At 30.9% G+C, this 18870-nt stretch overlaps 1 protein-coding gene across 2 annotated transcripts; it reads right to left on the bottom strand.

The window, feature by feature from the left end:
* Positions 1–7432: 7432 nt before the first annotated feature.
* LOC107604993 (ENTH/VHS family protein) lies at positions 7433–18260 on the bottom strand. 2 transcript variants are annotated; one of them, XM_016306724.3, is made up of 8 exons: positions 18078–18260; positions 16587–16704; positions 15908–16155; positions 13187–13306; positions 12935–13091; positions 12235–12374; positions 12122–12157; positions 7433–8751 (listed from the first exon to the last, which is right to left on the bottom strand). In XM_016306724.3, exons 2-8 carry the CDS (start codon positions 16660–16662, stop codon positions 7954–7956), a joined length of 1575 nt encoding a protein of 524 aa, XP_016162210.1. In that variant the 5' UTR covers positions 16663–16704; positions 18078–18260; the 3' UTR covers positions 7433–7953. The 2 variants fall into 2 exon arrangements, with proteins under 2 accessions (XP_016162210.1, XP_020960536.1); XM_021104877.2 differs by lacking the exon at positions 16587–16704 and having other exon boundaries at positions 15908–16224; positions 18078–18233.
* Between the last annotated feature and the right edge of the window lie 610 nt (positions 18261–18870).

The following is an 18870-nucleotide window of genomic DNA, read 5'->3' as shown; positions in this document are numbered from 1 at the left end:
ATAATGTCAAATAAAAAATTAATAAAAAATATAAATAATAAATAAAAAAAAAAAACTCATATAAAGAGAAATAATAACAATTCTATAAATAATACAATAATATGTATAAAGGATAAAGATGGTAAAGAAAAATAAATGTTAAATATTAATGGCCAAAAGCTAATTAGTGAAACGTAGAAGTTAGAAATTGTTACTTCTTATAAACGTGGTTTTGAGACTAAAATCACTTTTGCGTTTATAGAGAAAAAAATTAGCCAAACTAAAAATAAAAGCTTTAAAAAAATTGTAGCATAGTTTTCCTCTTCTAACGTAGTTGTCAAACACATCTACGACGTCTTGTGTTACAAAATTTTAAAAAGTTCTTCTTAATCTAAACGCCTTTGCCGTTGTGTGCTTCAATTTTTTTTTTAAAGAATAATCAAAACGTCGATGCCGTTTTCTTTTAAAGAATTAAAAAAATATTACACACACAAAACGTCACCAATCTTGTACTTCTATAAAAGTATAAAACTAACTTGCACAAAAACAATGAAGTATATCACATATTTTGCACAGTATCAAAAAGATTGAGCTGATCTTTATGGCTACCAGGGGTAAAATAATTTTTTTACACCCACCAATTCAAAAGTCATCCCCACGAATAAATTTCGTTGGATGACAATTTCATATCAAAAGTAAACATTTTCTTTTATTATTGTACACTACAAATATTTTTTTTAGAATAAAGTATTATTTTTGTTCTCAATATTTAGGATAAGTCTCAAAATTATTCCTAATGTTTAAATCGTCCTACATAATTCCTAACGTTTTAAAATCGTCTCAATGTTATCCTGTTATTAGCAATCTGTTAATATAATTAACAGTAGAACAAAATTGAGACGATTTTAAAACGTTAGAAACTTAAATAAGACAAAAATATTAGAGACAAAAATCATACATTACTCTTAAAAGAATTTTCAAATCAAGTAAAATGATAATAAATTTTAGCGGAATTGTATTACGAATTTAATATTTTTACTCATACTTGTAAAATAACTAATATATAAACTTTCGAAAAAGAAAAAAAAAAGAGCATGTACATATACAATAAAGTATAAATTATATTTTTTTTGTCTTTAATATACCGAGCTTCTTTAAATTTTAATTTAGGGTTAATAGTCAAATTCGTCTCTGAAAAATCACTCATTTTTTAAATTGGTGTTCAAATAATTTAGTCATATTTGTCTCTGAAAGATAAAACATAAGTCAAATTGGTCATTTCGTAAATTGGATGATGACGTGTCACGTTAAGTGCCACGTGACATGATGACATGGTAGGTTAATACCATGTGTAATAAGATGATTGATTGACATATTAGGTACCCGACATGCCACATGTCATTTGACATATCATAAATTTATTTATAATCAAATTAGTCCCTGAAAGTACACATTTAAATCATTTTCATCCCTAAAATTTTAAAAATTAATCAAATTAGTTTTTATATAAATTATTTTTATAATATTAAATTTTTAATATTTCTTAATCCTACTCATTTTAATTTTATTTTTTACACTTTAATAAAAAAAATTTTCAAATAAAATAATAAAAATAATCAAATTGTTACAAAGTTATTTTTTCATATGTATTTTTATATTTTTCGTTTTCAAATTCTAGCTTTTTGTAGTGAAATTTTTTTGTATAAATAATTTTATCAAACTATTATTAATCTATTATTATTATTATTATTATTATTATTATTATTATTATATATATATATATTACTAATTTTACAATAAAAATGTGTCATATGTCTTTTTTTATTGTAATTGAATTTAAATATTTTCCTCAAAACTAATGAGTTCTCTCATTTTCTCTTTCCCTTTCTCTATCTCATTTCTTCACCTACTTTACATCTCTTATATATCATTGTCAATAATTAATTATAAATTTAACAATCAAAATGTGTAATATAATATTCTCTAATTATAATTTAAATTAAAATATTAAAATTAAAATTAAAATATAACTATATTATATTATTAATCTAACAATTAAAATATGTCACATACTACTCTCTCAATATTTTCTTCTAAAATTAATAAATTTTTTTCTCCATCCTCTTATCTATCTCTCTCCTCTTCTCTATTTTTCTCTATCATTTCCATTCTATATATAACTTATATTTATATTTTATATTACTAATTTGACAAACCAAAATATGTCACGAGATATTCTTTCATTACAATTAAATAAAAGCTTTCCCTCCAAAATTGGCAAACACTCTTTCTCTCTCTCCTTCTTCTTCTTTATCTTTTTCTCTCTCATTTTCTATCTCTCTTTACATTTCTGTTCTACCAAAAATAAAATTTATAAAATAATATAATTTAAATAAATTCATAAAATTATAAAGAATACATTAAATTTATAATTAAATATAATAAAAAATATCTCATAATATTATTCACATAAAAAATATATTATTATATATGTATTTTTTAAAAAAAAATATTTAATTTCATATTTTCACTACTTATCTTTTTAATTTATATTTTTACTTCTCTTTCAGATATTTATTACATATAATTTGAAATAAATACTAATGTAATAATTAAATCAAGATTCAATTGTTTCAAAAAATAATTTTGAATTAATTTTATAACTATCAATATAAATTTTTTATACTAATATCTAATTATATATATAAAGAGAGAGAGAAAGAGAAAATATTTTTTAAATAATAAACATAAAAATTAATTATTTTTTTGTACAACAGACTTAACACCTAATCAAATATAAAAGTATAAACATTAAATTCTTTGAAGTTTTAGATAATGAATGTTAAAATTAATTTATAGTAAAAAATTAAACTCTTTCACATGAAAATAATAACTAAAAAGTTTATTATTTAATTTTTTTATTTACGGAGACTCTGGTCTTCTTAATCGACAGAAACTTTTATCCCCTACTGATGCATTCGCATTTTAGTTAGATCAGCTAGTTAGTTTAGTTGATTTTAGTTCAATTTCATGCATTTTATTCGAAATAAACAAGCACTTGAATGAAGTTTCTCATCACACCAATATGTCAAGGATTAAGTGATTTTGTGGTTAATTCTGTGCAAATGACTCAGGAAAATGTTGAATGAATGAATTATTAAAAATTGGTTGCACAGAGGGAGGCAGAGCTTTGATGCAATTATGTTTTGTGATCAGGAACATGGGAAGAGCGCTTTTGGCGCTACGCTTTTCTCAAAAGCGTTTGTCACTTCCAGAAGAGTGCCTTTGGCGCAACGCTTTCTTCAAAAGCGTTCACGATCAGAAGAGCGCCTTTGGCGCTACACTTTTACTAAAGGCGTCTGCGATAGTGAAGTGGAAAAATTTAGCTGGTGACGCGTACGCGTAGGTGACGCGTAACGTACTCGTGGAAGAGCGCCTTTTGTACTAACGTTGCACTCACGCGTACGCGTGAGTGACGCGTATGCATGAAGTTGAAGACAACGCGCACGCATGGACGTGGCATACGCGTGGAAAAGCGCCTTTTGAACTAACGCTACGCCTTTGACACCAACGTTACACTCAAAAACGCTACGCCAGCTTGGGAGTAGAATATTCGATCAATTAAAAAGCCCACTTTGAGAAAGTTGCAAGTACACCTGAGAAGCTAGAAAATTTGTATAAATAGGTGGCATCTTGAATCATAAAAGGGATTTTTGGAACCCGGAGGACTTTTTACTTTTTGCTCAGACTTTACATCACTTTAAACCTCATCTTGCTTGTAGTTTTCTTTTCTTTCACTTTTATGCTTAGTTTAATTTTCAGTTTTGAATTTCTATTTGTATTGAGAGCTATGAATTACTAAACCCCATTTTCACTAAGGGGAAGAGCTCTGTTGATTTTAATAAATTAGTATTTCTTCTTTTCTTCTCAATTCAAGTGGTTTATCTAAGAGGAAACTCTTGTGCTTTAAGGATTTAATTACTATCGAGAGAGGGATTGAATCCACTCGAATTATGTGATAAACTTGAGAAAGGAGTCATGGAATTCAGTTTCAGGTTTATCCTCTTATGATTCTCTTGATTAATATATTCTTGGTTGGTATGTGAGATGTAACCGCCGTGAATTGAAATTCTGAGAATCATGTGGCATTTGGGATTAGCAAATGATCTTCACCTCTTCTCATGAGCAATTAGATCAAGAAATTGGCAATTGTTTGTGACAAGAGAAATTGAATCACCAAGAGATTGGGATCCAATTATTCACAATCCGCCATAGATCTATTCACATGATTGAGAAGGAATTGATCACTATTAATTCATGAGAAATCAACATCTCTGATCCCTAGTAATCTCACCCATCTCTTCATTTCAATTTCTTTGAGCTTCTAATTACCCACTACCCAATTTTCCTTTTTCATTTCTACAATTTATAATTCCTGCTATTTATGTTTCAACTCTTACTTACTTGCAATTTACATTTTAGCTATTTACATTTCAATTCTTACTTTTTTGCACTTTAAGTCCCGCTCTTACATTTTCAGTCATTTAATTCAGCTTATTTTACTTTCAGTCATTTAAATTTCTTGTCATTTATTTTTCTATATTTTACTTTCATCTTAAATATATCAAGAAATCACAAATTGTTTACCTAACTAGAACATCATTTAACTAAAATTGCTTAATCCACTAATCTTCATGGGATCGACCTCACTCTTGTGAGTATTACTACTTGATAAGACCCGGTATACTTGCCGGTAATTACGTGAAATTAAATTTTTACATATCACCTACGACTTTTTTATAAAAGTAGTTTGATTCTATAAATATTTTCTGCCATAATCTATAATATCAGGATAAAGCCAATATAGTTTCAAAAGATTTATATTCCGTAATATTATTACGGGTAAAAATACTAGTTATATACTAAAATTTTTAATATTTTGGATTTTAGCAAATAAATATAGTAGTTATTTTAAATGTTTTAATCTTTTAGATTTCACTAAATAAATATAGTAATTATTTAAAAAAAACTATATTAAAATATTAAAATTCAACAAGTGATCCCACAAATCGGTTTTTAATTATTGAGTTCTACCATATAAACTAAATAATAATAAAAATTATCATTTTAAAAAATTTAAAAAATTAATTTTTAAAATAATTACTATATTATTTAATGAGATTTAAAATATTAAATTTTAAAATATATAATGAACAATAATTTGATAAACTCGTTTAAATAAAAAAAATTCACTATAAAAAATTACAATTTGAAATTGTAAAATTTTAAAATATAAATGGCAAAATAACTTTATAATAATTAAATTTTTTTATTATTTTATGTAAAGAGAATTTTATTTATTAAGGTCTAAAAAATAATATTAAAATTAGTAGTATCAAAAAATATTTTTAAATTAATATTATGAAGAAAAAATAAAAAAATTTATATAAGGACTAATTTGATTAATTTTTAAAATTTTAGGGATAAAAATGACTTACACTTGGACTATTTTGATTATAAATTAAATAACTTTTTTATATATCAAGTGACACGTGGCGTGCTAAGTGTCACTGACCTGACACATCAATCAATCATCTTGTGACACGTGGCATTAACCTACCACATCATTATGCCACGTGGCACTTAACATGAGACATCATCATCTAATTGACAGAAGAACTAATTTGACTTATGTTTTATCTTTCAAGGACTAATATGACTAAAAAAATTATTTGAAGACTAATATGAAAAATGAGTGATCTTTCAGGGATGAAATTAACTATTAAATTGATTAATTTAATTAAACTTTATTTTTAATTTTTTTAATAAATTTTAATTTTTCTTCAATAATTTCAATTTTTTTACAGCAGATAATTATTAAATTTATTTTTTAATTTTACTCTTAATCAAAAATAAAATTTACTTAGAATAAAAGTGATGTGATTAAGAGTAAAATTAAAAAATAAATTTATTTAGAACGAAAGTAATATGAATAAGAGTAATTTACTTAGATGTAATTAAAAAAATAATCGAATAATTATCTATCGTAAAAAATTAATATTATTGAAGAATAAAATTAAAATTTATTTTAAAATTAAAAATAAAATTTAACTAAATTAAACCTTAAAGAATTTCAATACATTAGAGACAAAAGGTATAATTTATACTTTATTGTATATGTACCAAATTCTTTTTTTTTTCCTTTTCACAAGTTTATTTACTAGTCATTCTACAAATATTTTATGATGAGTAAAAATATTTAAGAGTAAAACTAAAAAAGTAAATTTATTTAGAATGAAAGTAATGTGATTAACTGTATTAGATGCAATTACAAAATAATTGAATAACTACGTACCGTAAAAAATTGATATTTGAAGGATAAAATTAAAATTTATTTACAAGTTAAAAATAAAGTTTATTTAAATTAAACATTAAAAAAGTTCAATGCGTTAAAGATAAAAAGGTATAATTTATACTTTATTATATATGTATCATACTCATTTTTTTCGAAAGTTTATCTACTAATCATTCGAGAAGTATCCTATGATGAGTAAAATCTTGAATTCGTAATGCAATTCATTCTATTAAAATTTACTTTCATTTTACTTGATTTGATAATTCTTCTAAGAATAATATATCATTTTTGTCTATAACGTTTTCATCTTATTTAAATCTCTAATGTTTTAAAATCGTCTCAATTTTATCCTACTGTCAATTCTGTTAATAAATCCCTAATAATTAGATAACATTGAGACAATTTTAAAATATTAGAAACCTACCCGAAACATTAAAAACAAAAATAATACTTTACTCTTTTTTTAATACCTTTTATAATTTATACAAAGATGCATTTTAACTTTTTAAGATGTCTATACTATGACGATTACCGAGTCTTAAAAAATATTATTAAAATTAAACATGTTTTTCTTATTTAACAATGTCTTTTAAATTTTAATTTAAAAATAAAAATATAAAAAAATAATTTTAATTTTAATAACACTTATATAACTACCATAGTCACCAACACATCATATTAGAATTTGCCTTGTATAAAACCTCATATAAGCCTTCTCATGAGGAGATTCTTGATCAACTAGCATCTTCCTCTAAACTGAATTCAATTTTCTTTTTTATTAACATACATTTCAAACACACTGTACTTAAAATGATATACTTATAAGTTATAACTCTAATACCCTTTCTATTTTCTCCCTTAAGATAGCACCATCTCTTATTAGACATACCCTTAACTCTTGGATAGGTTAGACATCAAAAACCAAGATATAGAAGAGAAATTTAACTTCTGGTGAAATCTTATAATTACAAACATAAACAAACCAAAGGAACGGCAGCATTTCTTTCAATTCCATTCATTCTCTTAATTCCTAGTTTCCTATCTCATCCACAAATTAGCTTAAACTAGAATTCATATCAACAAAAGTAAAAGAAGAGATGGTAGAACTGAAGATTTTGTTTATAATTGAACTGGGGCCCTACTACATGGTTTCTGACTCCAGCAACACGTAAAAATAGATCCATAAATACAAACACAACCCGTCTATACATACAACTGTGACACTAAAAATAAACATATTGCCTGCTTGCAAGGAAAAGATGCAAATCATTTGAATTTGAAGATTTGCAAGCTGGCTTTGACTGATGAGGACTAAATCAGTAATGACATGCCCACTACAGGAATTAATATCAGCTAAGTTTTACAAACATTAAAAGATAAATAACTCTAACTCGGCAAAACCGTTATTATCCTCACTGCGAAACAGAATGAAAAATGCTGTAACTCTAGAAAATTAGTAACAGTCAATGACTACAGAGGTTACACAACAATTACTATGTGCACATCTGATTGTAGTAAAAATCAGATTCGAATAGCAAGGTTATGGGTGAAGGAGGTGCCGAGTCTTTCTCCGCAGCCTTTCCTTACCTCGTCGTAGTGGTAGCTCTAAGGACCATGAATCATTGTCGAGAGATTGGGGCCATAGGCATTGACGTCGGTTGGTTATAGTAATTTCCATCTGAACCCTGGAAACCCTGATATGTACTCATTGGAGCAGGTGTAAAAGGGACATTATTCATGGAAGCACCAACCATCGGATAGGGAGCCATAGATGATGGCTGGGCCATGCCATAGGTGTATGACATGCTGCTAATTGATCCAGCATTCTGCATGAACGGTGACACAGGATACTGCGGCATTGGCGGTAGTGGTGGCAATGGAGGAGGAGATGAGGAAGGTAGGGGTGGTTGATCACTCGGAGTAGATTGCGGGGCCATAGTCACACTTTGTTGCATAGATTCAGGAACAGAGAACGGAGGGAGTTGCGGTTGTTGAGGATTCTGAGAAGGTACATAAGATGACTGATCATTCTCAAGCTTAGTCCTCTTTTCAGATTGATAATCTGCCGGGGACGTGGACTCCTTAATCGGATTGCCTATGACCCCTTCAGATGCTAAGGAAGAAAGCACATAAGACAGCATCTGGGCGGATGATGTCGAAGCTGTAAGTTTCGCTGCCACTGCAGCAGCTGCAGACTTTCGTGGATCTTCGTCAATGTGTCCAGAACTTTTAGGAAAAGACATTTGTGGTGCATACATTGATGGAGCTGATTGTTCCCTATCACCAGATATAAAACTTGAAGTTGCCATGGAGGATTTATTTTCCTTTGAAACCTGTTCAGGTAATGACTGAATATTGTTGCCACCAAGTAACTGTTGACAGGTGCTACCTGCCTGCTCTGACTGAACTCGTGCGGCCTGAAAATGTATAGCACATAACATTCAAATTAGACTGTTCTCACATAATACCCAACATTGATAGAGTAAAGTACCAAAACTGACCATGAAAGATTATGACGCTGACAAATTTGACCATAGAAAAATTAAAACTAACTTGTAACCATGAAAGATGGGCTTCAAAAGACAAAACTACCAAAATCCTAAAAAATTATTAAAAATTTCTAGATTACCCCTCTAACCTAATCTAGTTACTCTCGAACTCTAACTCTACTCTATCCCCAATCTCTAATACTCTTAATCACCACATCTTCCAATCCCTTTTCTAAACCCTTTCCTCTCTCGTCCACTCCACCTCCTTCCCTCTCCACTCCTCTCACCCCAATCCTCTCCCAAAAGGAATGAAAATTAAAATATAAAATGTGTCACGGACAGAGATTATGCCTTAAAATGTTTGTAACGTTGGATGTGGTTCTAACTATATTACTAGCTACTTGAATGTTGACAAGCCACAGAGAAGGGAGAAAGCCACTGCAACGGGAAAAGCTTGGTTTCATCATTATTCAAACATAATTCCATCACTTTCTTACAAGTCCCACCATCTCGAATGTCGGTTCCTCTTACTCCCCCCAAAATGTTTTTGTTTCTATCCCCAAACACACGGCAGGGAAGAAAAATATTTTTTTAGTTTTCTTTGGACGATTATAACCCAAAAACAAAAGATTTGGATGATAGAGTTGGGAGAGAGATTAGAAGCAAGGGATTGGGGTGAGGGAGGAGTAGAGAGGGGAAAGGGAGGAGTGGATGAGGGACGAGAGGGTTTGAGAAAGGGTTTAGAAGATTGGGGATGGTAATGAAGAGTATTGAAGATTGAGAATAGGTTAGGCTTAGAATTTGGGAGTGGTTAGATCAGGTTAGAGGGATAATTTAGGAATTTTTTATAATTTTTTAGGATTCGAGCAGTTTTGTTTACCGAAATCCATCTTTCATGGTGACAAATTAGTTTTAGTTCTTCTACGGTCAGATTTGTCAGCGTTATAACTTTTATGGTTAGTTTTGGTAGTTTAGTCATATTGATACATTGTATGGTAGAATTTTTCTGTTGTCTAATGTTAGCTAGTATTGAAGAAAACATTTACTACATACACTCAAAAGAACTGAAAATAAAGCTCATCTAAAAATAACTATATAAATTACAATACAGTATAACAAAAATAGTTAAACAGTAGAGAAACAACTAGGACCACTTTGGCTATGCTTGGTGGGGGGAATAAAAAAATGGATTGGAAATTTTCATGGATGAGCTCCATTTTACCTAAACCAAAAAACATAACAGAAAAGAAAGACATAGGATTGAAGAATGTTATTCTAAATTATAACTTAAAGGGACAAACTCAATCAATGACCCTCTACAATAAGCCTTGTCCTAATAAACAAGGCCATTACGTGGATCAAACAATGCCATACTACCCCATCATATATCATATCCGTGTTTAAACCATTTATATTTAAATCCGCCTAATATCCTCAAGGTTTCCTTAAGTTTTCTCTACCTATAGGTATAGAACTAGCATCTATCTGTTCCACTCTCCTAACTGGAGCCTCTACAAGCCTCCCATAAGCATGTTCATATCACCTAAGAGAACATCTTTTGTATAATCAGCGCTGCTCAACTCCCTCCCTATCTAGTCTGGCGTGCCTGCTCATCCAAGCATCCTCTTCACTGCAACATTAAGCTTGTTCCTGCTGTCCTTTTACCATCCAGCATTCAATCGCACACCACATGGCTATGATTTAATAACATGGAACCATTGGTTCATGAGATCAAAAGCTCTGAAGGACAAGGAGTGGATAATATCAGAGTTCCCTACTCTCAACCAAGACTCCAACATCTCATTTGATCCTCTCTGGCTGGCCTACTATCCTTTTACCATTTCAATTAAAAATTGACTATCATCTTGAAGAACTTGTCAGAAAATTACATGATTAGGAAGAAAATAGTTTGTTCAAATGATCATCAGCGGTAAATTTACTGAAAAGCAATACTAGACAGCAAGAACAATCTTGAACACAAGGAGAATATAGGAATAACCAAAATGGTGAGAAGACACCAAAAAATAGAAACGTCACCAGAAAGTGAGAATTCACTTGAAGATGACAGTGATTCACATAACAACATACTTGCCATTGATGGTATGTGATTTTCAAAAGCACTCAAAGCATAATGCATCCAATTCAAAGAGTTCGAACAGATTGTGCTCATAAATCTATTCAAGGTTCTTAGATTGCGAGGTATGACACTAATTGGTGGAGAATAGATGAGAAGATTCAATCACGTAAGGTACAAATAACAAAGGAATTTCACTATATTTTCTGCGGACAATAATTCAAGAGTACTCTCATCTCTTGCAAAACTAAACCAAAACTCCCATTCCAAATCCTCCTTTTACTACTTCTAATCTATCTAACAAGGCCACTCCTTTCTGCCTCAAAGACGAGGAATTTGAATGGATAGTGCTCCATCCTTCCCAAATCTATTCAAGGCACCTAGATCAGGAGCTTTGATATTACCTGGTCAGACTGGATTGGAAAATTCAAGGTGTGACTAACAAAGGAAACAGCGCTGTATTTATAGTAATTATTGGTCAACGTAACAATATACCACGAGATGTAAATCTATACAAGGGTGAGGAATAACTCAGGTTCCCTTAGTGCTCCCAAAACTGAACCAAAATTCCCAACTTCTCAAGTGATCCACTTGCTTTCCCAATATCTTCTTTCATACGCTTTTGCTACTGACCAATTCCAATCTCTAACTAGTAACCACCAGGGCTCATTTCCCAGCATACTACTTTATCTAGGCTGCCATGTACATAGGTTTGAAGTTTCATACTGATCAATGCTAAATTCCTGCTGTGTTGATAGGGAACAGCACAATCTGTATAATGTTTTATTATCCTTAGAATTTTGCAAATTCCTTCCAATTTTACCCATCGGTGATAGTGAGCCTTTTCTAGATACTTTAATAAAATCTTAAAGTATTGACATTTATAAATTTACTAGTTATGATTATAAAAACCCCTCATCCACAAGAATCAACATTAATAAAAATGGGTAAAAGAAGAAAATAAAGACAGAAGCAAGATACACACACACACACAAAAACAAACAAAAAACTTTATTTGGTTTTGATCACCCTGAAAAGTTACATAATATAGAATTATAGATCTCTCTTTTTGTTATTTTCCCTTGCTGATCAATACATTAATGGCCACTTAGTAGACTTACTAATTTTCAGATTAATGATTGTACAAAATTTAGGCGAGCCACTATATCAAAATATAGACAATAGAAACTATATAACTACTCGATGACTGGATAAGTTTCAAACCTGAATCTGGCTTCGGAGTTGACCCAGCTTGAATTCCTGGTAACCAAACCAAATTAGAATGACATACTACAGGTTTCAGCACTTCCAAAAAGAAAAGCAACAATAAAAATTACCTGTTCCTGTAAAGCCTCTCTCAGATGAGATACAAGGCTAGCTCTAGATGATTCTATAGCTGTTAGTTGCTCAATGCAATCCCGAAGTATGGCATTATGTCCCTGGAGTTCATCCACTACTGCAGATCCATGGAATTGCCCTACTCATTGAAGATTAAATAAGTAAGGGATATCCAAATAAGATGAAATCAACAAAGATTAAACACATTATCTAATAGTCTACTTACATTACAACTAATACACAAGTTGATTGGATGAATTGGTGATTTGACAGAGTTAAATCAAATGTTTAGTGGAGGTAATGATTCAATTAGGGATGTCAATTGGGTAGAGCATCCTACGTGCTCATGGGCTTTGGCCCAACTAAAGAAATAAAACTAGTAGGGTTGGGTTAAAAAAAAAGTTGCTGGTTTGAACTTTTTCAACCCAACCCAACCCATTCAATCCATTTCTCTTCTAGATGTCTCAACTTAAGTGAAGAAATTTTATTTTTGCTTATTATAATTAGTTTCTGATTTGAGTATCGATTGGCTACAAAATCAAATAAAAAAACAGTTAACCTTTTGGCATTCATGTATACAGATATAATAATAAAAGAAAATCGGCAAAGAAAGTTATATATGCTCAAGCTGACTCCAGTGGATAAATTATTGGCACAAATAAGCAAAAATTAATAGAAGTAACTGACAATTTGACTAACCTGAATTACTATCATGACCGATTTCCTTGTCTGTTTTCTCAACGCAGCTAATGGCATTTCTGCATTTGCTCAATACAGCCTCCTCATCTGTCTGCCCTCCATAAATAACACGATAACCTGCAACTATTTTGTCCAATGCATTCCCAGCAGATGACCGCTGCAAGGTAAAGTATAGGATATGGAATCAGCATGTGAAACACATAGGAAGACAGCAGGTGCAGAAAATCATCATATGAACACAGAAACTAATACCAGTTTCATGTTCAAAGGTTTAGCATCACGGTCATTGTTCTCCGCATGCTTCCCACCAAACTCTTCCTTGAGAAGTTGACCACGAGAACCAAAAACTTTTCTATCTTCCCATATGCTAATCTGCATGATGAAGAAAGTAAATTATACAACTGAAGAAAATTTACTAATCCCAATGTTCCACATAATTTACTTTACTATGAACATCTGAAGCATGTTTGAGAATAACCAAGAACAGTTTTTTTGTCCATTGGGAAAATTAACCTTGTTTAGTTAAAAAAATCAAAAACAGATTATAATCAAAAGACTATCCTTTTACGCTGAAAAACACATCTGAAGCTTATAATTATAACCAAAAGCTTTTATTTCTGAATTATAATGATTTTATCAAATTAACCCCAAACATCAAATATTGAACGACAATAAAATAATAATCATTTCATATACCATTTTAGTTATTTCATTATATAATAGCAACTCTTTACAAATGATATTATGATCCAAAGAAAACAAATTATCTTAAATTTCCTTTTCAACTAAACTATCCAAAGCAAAAATTCATTTTCACAAATGAATTATAAAAACAAGTAATTATTGAAATACATTTAATTTTCAGCTTTCCCAAACACATCCTTTAAAATACAAAAGAAGTATGAAGCAAAGCAACATTTACATATTTTATAAATACTCATTTATAAGATATGGAAAGGATATTAGACCTCCCTCATTCAAAGAGCAATTCATTAAGAGGAACACACCTATGAACTTGAAGAAAAGAGCACAAAGTTAAAATTGATAAAATTAACCTAACTGACATTCATTTGGAAGAATCAAAAGTTTCTCCATTTTGCAAAATTATTTTCTAGAAAAAAATTCTTTACAAATGCCACATAATATACACTTTATTTATTAAAACTATTCAGATACTGATTTTGTAATAAGGGGACAAAGGGCCAGTTGATTGGGAAACCTGTGCTGCATAAGGCAACCACCCAACTACCAGTAAGCCAAGGACTAATGATAAAATCTAACGCATCATACAAAAAATAAACCCAGAGAAGGTAGTAGTACTCTGGAGAGTACGGTTATTACTATTTACATTACATAAAACCTGATGAGACGGAGGAAAATCACGTATTTCTTTCTTTATAGTAGCCAACAGGGAGTGAATATTGACACTTCTACTTTGATAATGCTACTCCTATGTATCTTTCATTTCCATTGGATTGAATTTTTACATGAATATGTTGCAAACAGGAGCGGCAGGCATTATCAACATGGGAATGACAATATTCAATTCCTCTTCAACCCTACTATTCACATAATCCTGCTATTTTCCCATCATTTTGTATGAGACACACAAGAAACTTGATTTGTAGTATGGTACACTGGTATTATCTCCAATTTTCACCGCTAGGCCAGAATTGGTGCACCTCTGTTTTAAAATTGCAGCCATGGCAGCACTAAGACACACCCTCTTCTTGTAGTCCTATAGTTCAAGAAGATCTCGTGACTCCACCTACTCACACTACTAGTGATACACACACAAAATCTTGTGATACTCACCCTCTTCTTGTAGTCCTATAGTTTAAGAAAACCTTGTGACTCCACTTTGTATTCACACTACTAGTGATACACACAATCTTGTGATACTCACCCTCTTCTTGTAGTCTTATAGTCTCTATTTTTTTAGTTGGCTGGGTTTACTTCCCTTTCCCCCTAAAACACTTTTTTTTTCTAGAAGCCCACATGACTTTAGCCCTTATTTTATAAATCTCCCTTGTGGTTGTAGACTTAGCCTATCAGCATGAAAACATAACACGAAGGGCCACAGTCCCGTTTTGCCCCTCATCTCCCTCCATGAAAACCTTGCATCCCCCAATGATCCGAATTAATACCATTATCAATGCATATTCAATCTAAAACTAAGAAGAAAAATACAAAACCCAACAGAAAACTTAATGACTGATTCAGTACCATTCTATATGCGAAATCAACATGACAAATCAATTTATAGCATTACTGCAAAAAAGCATTTCCCTTTCCTTTACACAGCCTACAGATATGAATATTCACAACAGATTAAACAGTTGGAAACCTCTCCCCCTTCCCCCTCTTCTCTCACTTTTTCAGCTCATTTTTCTCCTTTTCATGGGCAAGATAAAAGTATAAAACATATTAACCAATTCAAAAAAAGACACATTCAATCTTGCATAGAATTAATAAGAAAATGCAAATGCTGAGATACACAACACAACCAAAATTACAGATCTTTCTTTTGATATTTGAATCAAAAGAACCAAGGACATTTTGTTAGCAAGAACTACCAAGATAATTCTGAATGCTTATGTTGATATGCACATAGTAAGGCTATTTGGTTGGAGCAAAATGCATGCACCTTGAATGACATATTTTCCAAACAAGTTTTATGGGATATGATTAGACGTCCAACATCAATTTGGTGTAAAGTTCATCGTCATTATAGAGGACTTTTCCCTCTCTTGACATGTTATGAGCTAAGAAAGCTATACTTTATAGATATATCCTTCTTTCGCTTTGCTTTTGTATTAGGAATTCCTATCCCCTAATCTTATTATTCTTTCCCTCATCTTCATGAAATTCTTTTTCAATAAAAAAATAATTTAAAAAGATTAGTAAAAGCGATAAAAATCAGAAAGCACGAATCTCATTTGCTAATTCAGAATGAATGCATGGTTAAATTACCAGCCGAAGTGCTGCATTCCTTGCAAACTCATCACCATGTTCAATCACATCTCGAAGAGCATCGGGGAGAACTTTCCAGAATTCACCTACAAATTCAGACCCTTTTCGCCTGCTATTTTGTAAAATATCATTTGCAAGATACAAAAATGCCAATCTCTTGTCACGTGGAGAACAGTGAAATTGTCTATCCCATGTTTCAACAACTTGTTTGGCTTTATTCATATGAAAAATGCACCAATGTGACAAAGCTTAATCTCATTAAGGATCACAATCTAGCTGCAGCAAATATTTATCTCCACCAAACAAGAAAAGAAATACTGAAAAAAAAAAAATCATATGCACATTTATTACTGGCCATCAAATGGTATTGAGCTTCATAAATGTAATTGCAATAAAGAAAAAGCGGGAGGAAGATTCTGTGAAAACCAGTTAAAGGAAAATTGCACATAAACTATAAAACAAATTTAGAAAAATAAGTTATATTAAACAGTAAAACCGTACTCAATAAAGTCTACTTCAACAATAGGATATCAAACACAAACAGTAAACTAAATATTGTGTTTGTCTCTTTTCCTCCACCCCTTTATATTGTTCCCTTAATACCTAAATGAAATTCTTTCTTTTGTTATCAAAAAGAAAAATATTGTGTTTGTTTCCACAAGAACTTCTTGAAGGATACTCTCTATGCTTGTTTGTGAAGCATTCAGCTTGGATAGTTTTTCCACTAAAATCTGTGGATTGAATGTACTACCCATCTTTTGGCACAGATCCACTGGAACACCAGCTTCCACAAAAACCTTCAGAGAAGGTAGAAAGAAGGGGCAAAGGAATACATCAGGACAAAGATCAATTACCCAATTAAAATTGAAGATCAATTTATAGTTTATATGTAAAAATATTCATCCACTGTTACGAAAGAAAAACAGAGGTTTATCCCTCAAAACAAAATATCAGCAGTTCAGACTACCCTACCGTCTGCATTTGAAGTACATATGGAAAGCGAAAACAGTAACAAAGAACAGAAATCCAAGGCCAGAGATTCCCAGTTTTCAATGAGTTGTACTGTAAATTGTAAATTGTGATCATTGCCAACAAATAGAACATCGCAATAACCTTTCAGACTTGAAGGCTAATAATAGATACCAAGATTATACAAATAAGTAAAACCAATTGCTCAAGCCCTGAAAAATAATGTTGTAAAGGATGAATGGAATCACAAATCATTTATACAATTTCTTAGTTGATAATTTCCATAATAACAGTAAAACACACCAAAAAGAAATTAGTACATGCAGAAAGTACTCAAGTGACAGATAATCCTTAAACCACAAAGTCACGAAAAGCCATTGTAAGTCACATTTCTTGACATGTTCTTGCTAAATGATGCATTGACACTACATCCTAAAAGTTAATACTCCAACTGCACTCTTTATGGATAATAATTCCATTTAACATGCAATCAACAGCCAAGAAGAGTATAATTCTCTCAGGTAAACATAAAACTCCCCCTTTTCAGCCATAGGAGCCACATAAAGCAACTAAACACGAAACTTGAGCATAGAATATCCAAATAGGGCCCATATAGAGTGATTAACTCTGAGGTGCCCCAATTTCCAAAGAATGAAAACAAAGCAACAGAATAGCCAAATATGGTGTGGTGAGATGAGCAACTGCATCATAGTGTTCGGTTGCAGATGGCGGAGAGCCCAAAATCCGCCACAGGATTATGTGTATTGCAGGAAACAGTAGATAGACTAAAAGTACAAGTATATGCACAAGAAAACATGCAGAAAAAATATACATGTAATAGATTATAAAATCTAATCAACATAAACAACTTTCTACCCATAAAGTATGCAATTAATTAATCAAATTCAGTAGTAAATTCAACAAATAAACCCAACATTAAGTAATAAAACACCAAAAAACATAAGACCTTAAATGCTAACTATGTCATAGTCAAATACTAAAAACTCAAAAGAAACCCCAAAGACATTGTCTTTGTCACGTTTTTAAACTAACAAATGAACTATCTAGATTGACTAGCTCTCATCAAGCTCAAAACCTTGGTAGCAAGGTCTCGCATGAAAAGAGAGAAAGAACAAGAGGACCAGAAACAGAAACAGAGTCTCGAAAAGAGGGGAGTTAAGAGTTCGAAAAGGAAACCAACCAAGAGTAGTGGAGGAGGATGAGGAGGGCCAACCGGCGGCGAGCGCGGCGAGCGCGGCGGCGATGCTGTCGGCGGTTCTTCGAGAGAACAACGGAGAAGGAAGAGAGTTTGTGGGTTACTGACGTTTGTGTGAGGCTGAAATCGGGTCTCATTCTCGCTCTGCTTAGGGACTAAGGGGTGTACATGGCAGGTCGGATCCGGTTTAGCAAGACCCGTTAATTAATAATATTTATATTTTATGCTTTTCTCATTAAAGTTAACAAATATTATATAATATTATACTAAAAAAATTATCTTGAATTAAAATGATATTATATAATATAAAGTATATTAATTAAAATATAAAAACATTTTACAATTAATTTTATTATAAAATATATATTTTAACCCTAAAACATGATTTCAAATTGAGTTGGCTCCATTTAAAACCTAATCCATGGGTCATTTATACTTATTTTAAATTCTAAATTTATAATTACCGATCTCTTTATCTTAATTGCTTAATTCTTGGGTCATTTAAAGTTATTAGTGGAAAGACCCTTTTCGACATATTTATTTTAAATTTTAAATTTATAATCACGGCTCTCTTTATCTTAATTACCTAATCCTTAGGTCATTTAAAATTTTTATTTTTATCTTTATTTTTATATTTATATTTATATTTATATTTATAGTAATACAAATGGGGAGTTCATATGCTAACATGACGCTCATACGTTGAGTCTAGAAATTTATTTGCTTAGATGTCGTTATTAGAAATTTTTAGATTTATATTTATAAATTATAAATTATT

Source organism: Arachis ipaensis, chromosome B6, assembly GCF_059453495.1.
Source record: "Arachis ipaensis isolate K30076 ecotype BB chromosome B6, ASM5945349v1, whole genome shotgun sequence".
NCBI lineage: Eukaryota > Viridiplantae > Streptophyta > Magnoliopsida > Fabales > Fabaceae > Arachis > Arachis ipaensis.
The sequence above is the reverse complement of the archived record's forward strand: the minus strand, read 5'-3'. Positions and strand labels throughout refer to the sequence as shown.

Coding starts and splice junctions, on each gene's coding strand:
- LOC107604993 (XM_016306724.3), bottom strand. CDS start 16,662: ATGGGTAGTACATTCAATCCACAGATTTTAGTGGAAAAACTATCCAAG. Junction 13,307..15,907: donor GGAATGCAGCACTTCGGCTG/GTAATTTAACCA, acceptor TTCATCATGCAG/ATTAGCATATGGGAAGATAG. Junction 13,092..13,186: donor AACCTTTGAACATGAAACTG/GTATTAGTTTCT, acceptor TTTACCTTGCAG/CGGTCATCTGCTGGGAATGC.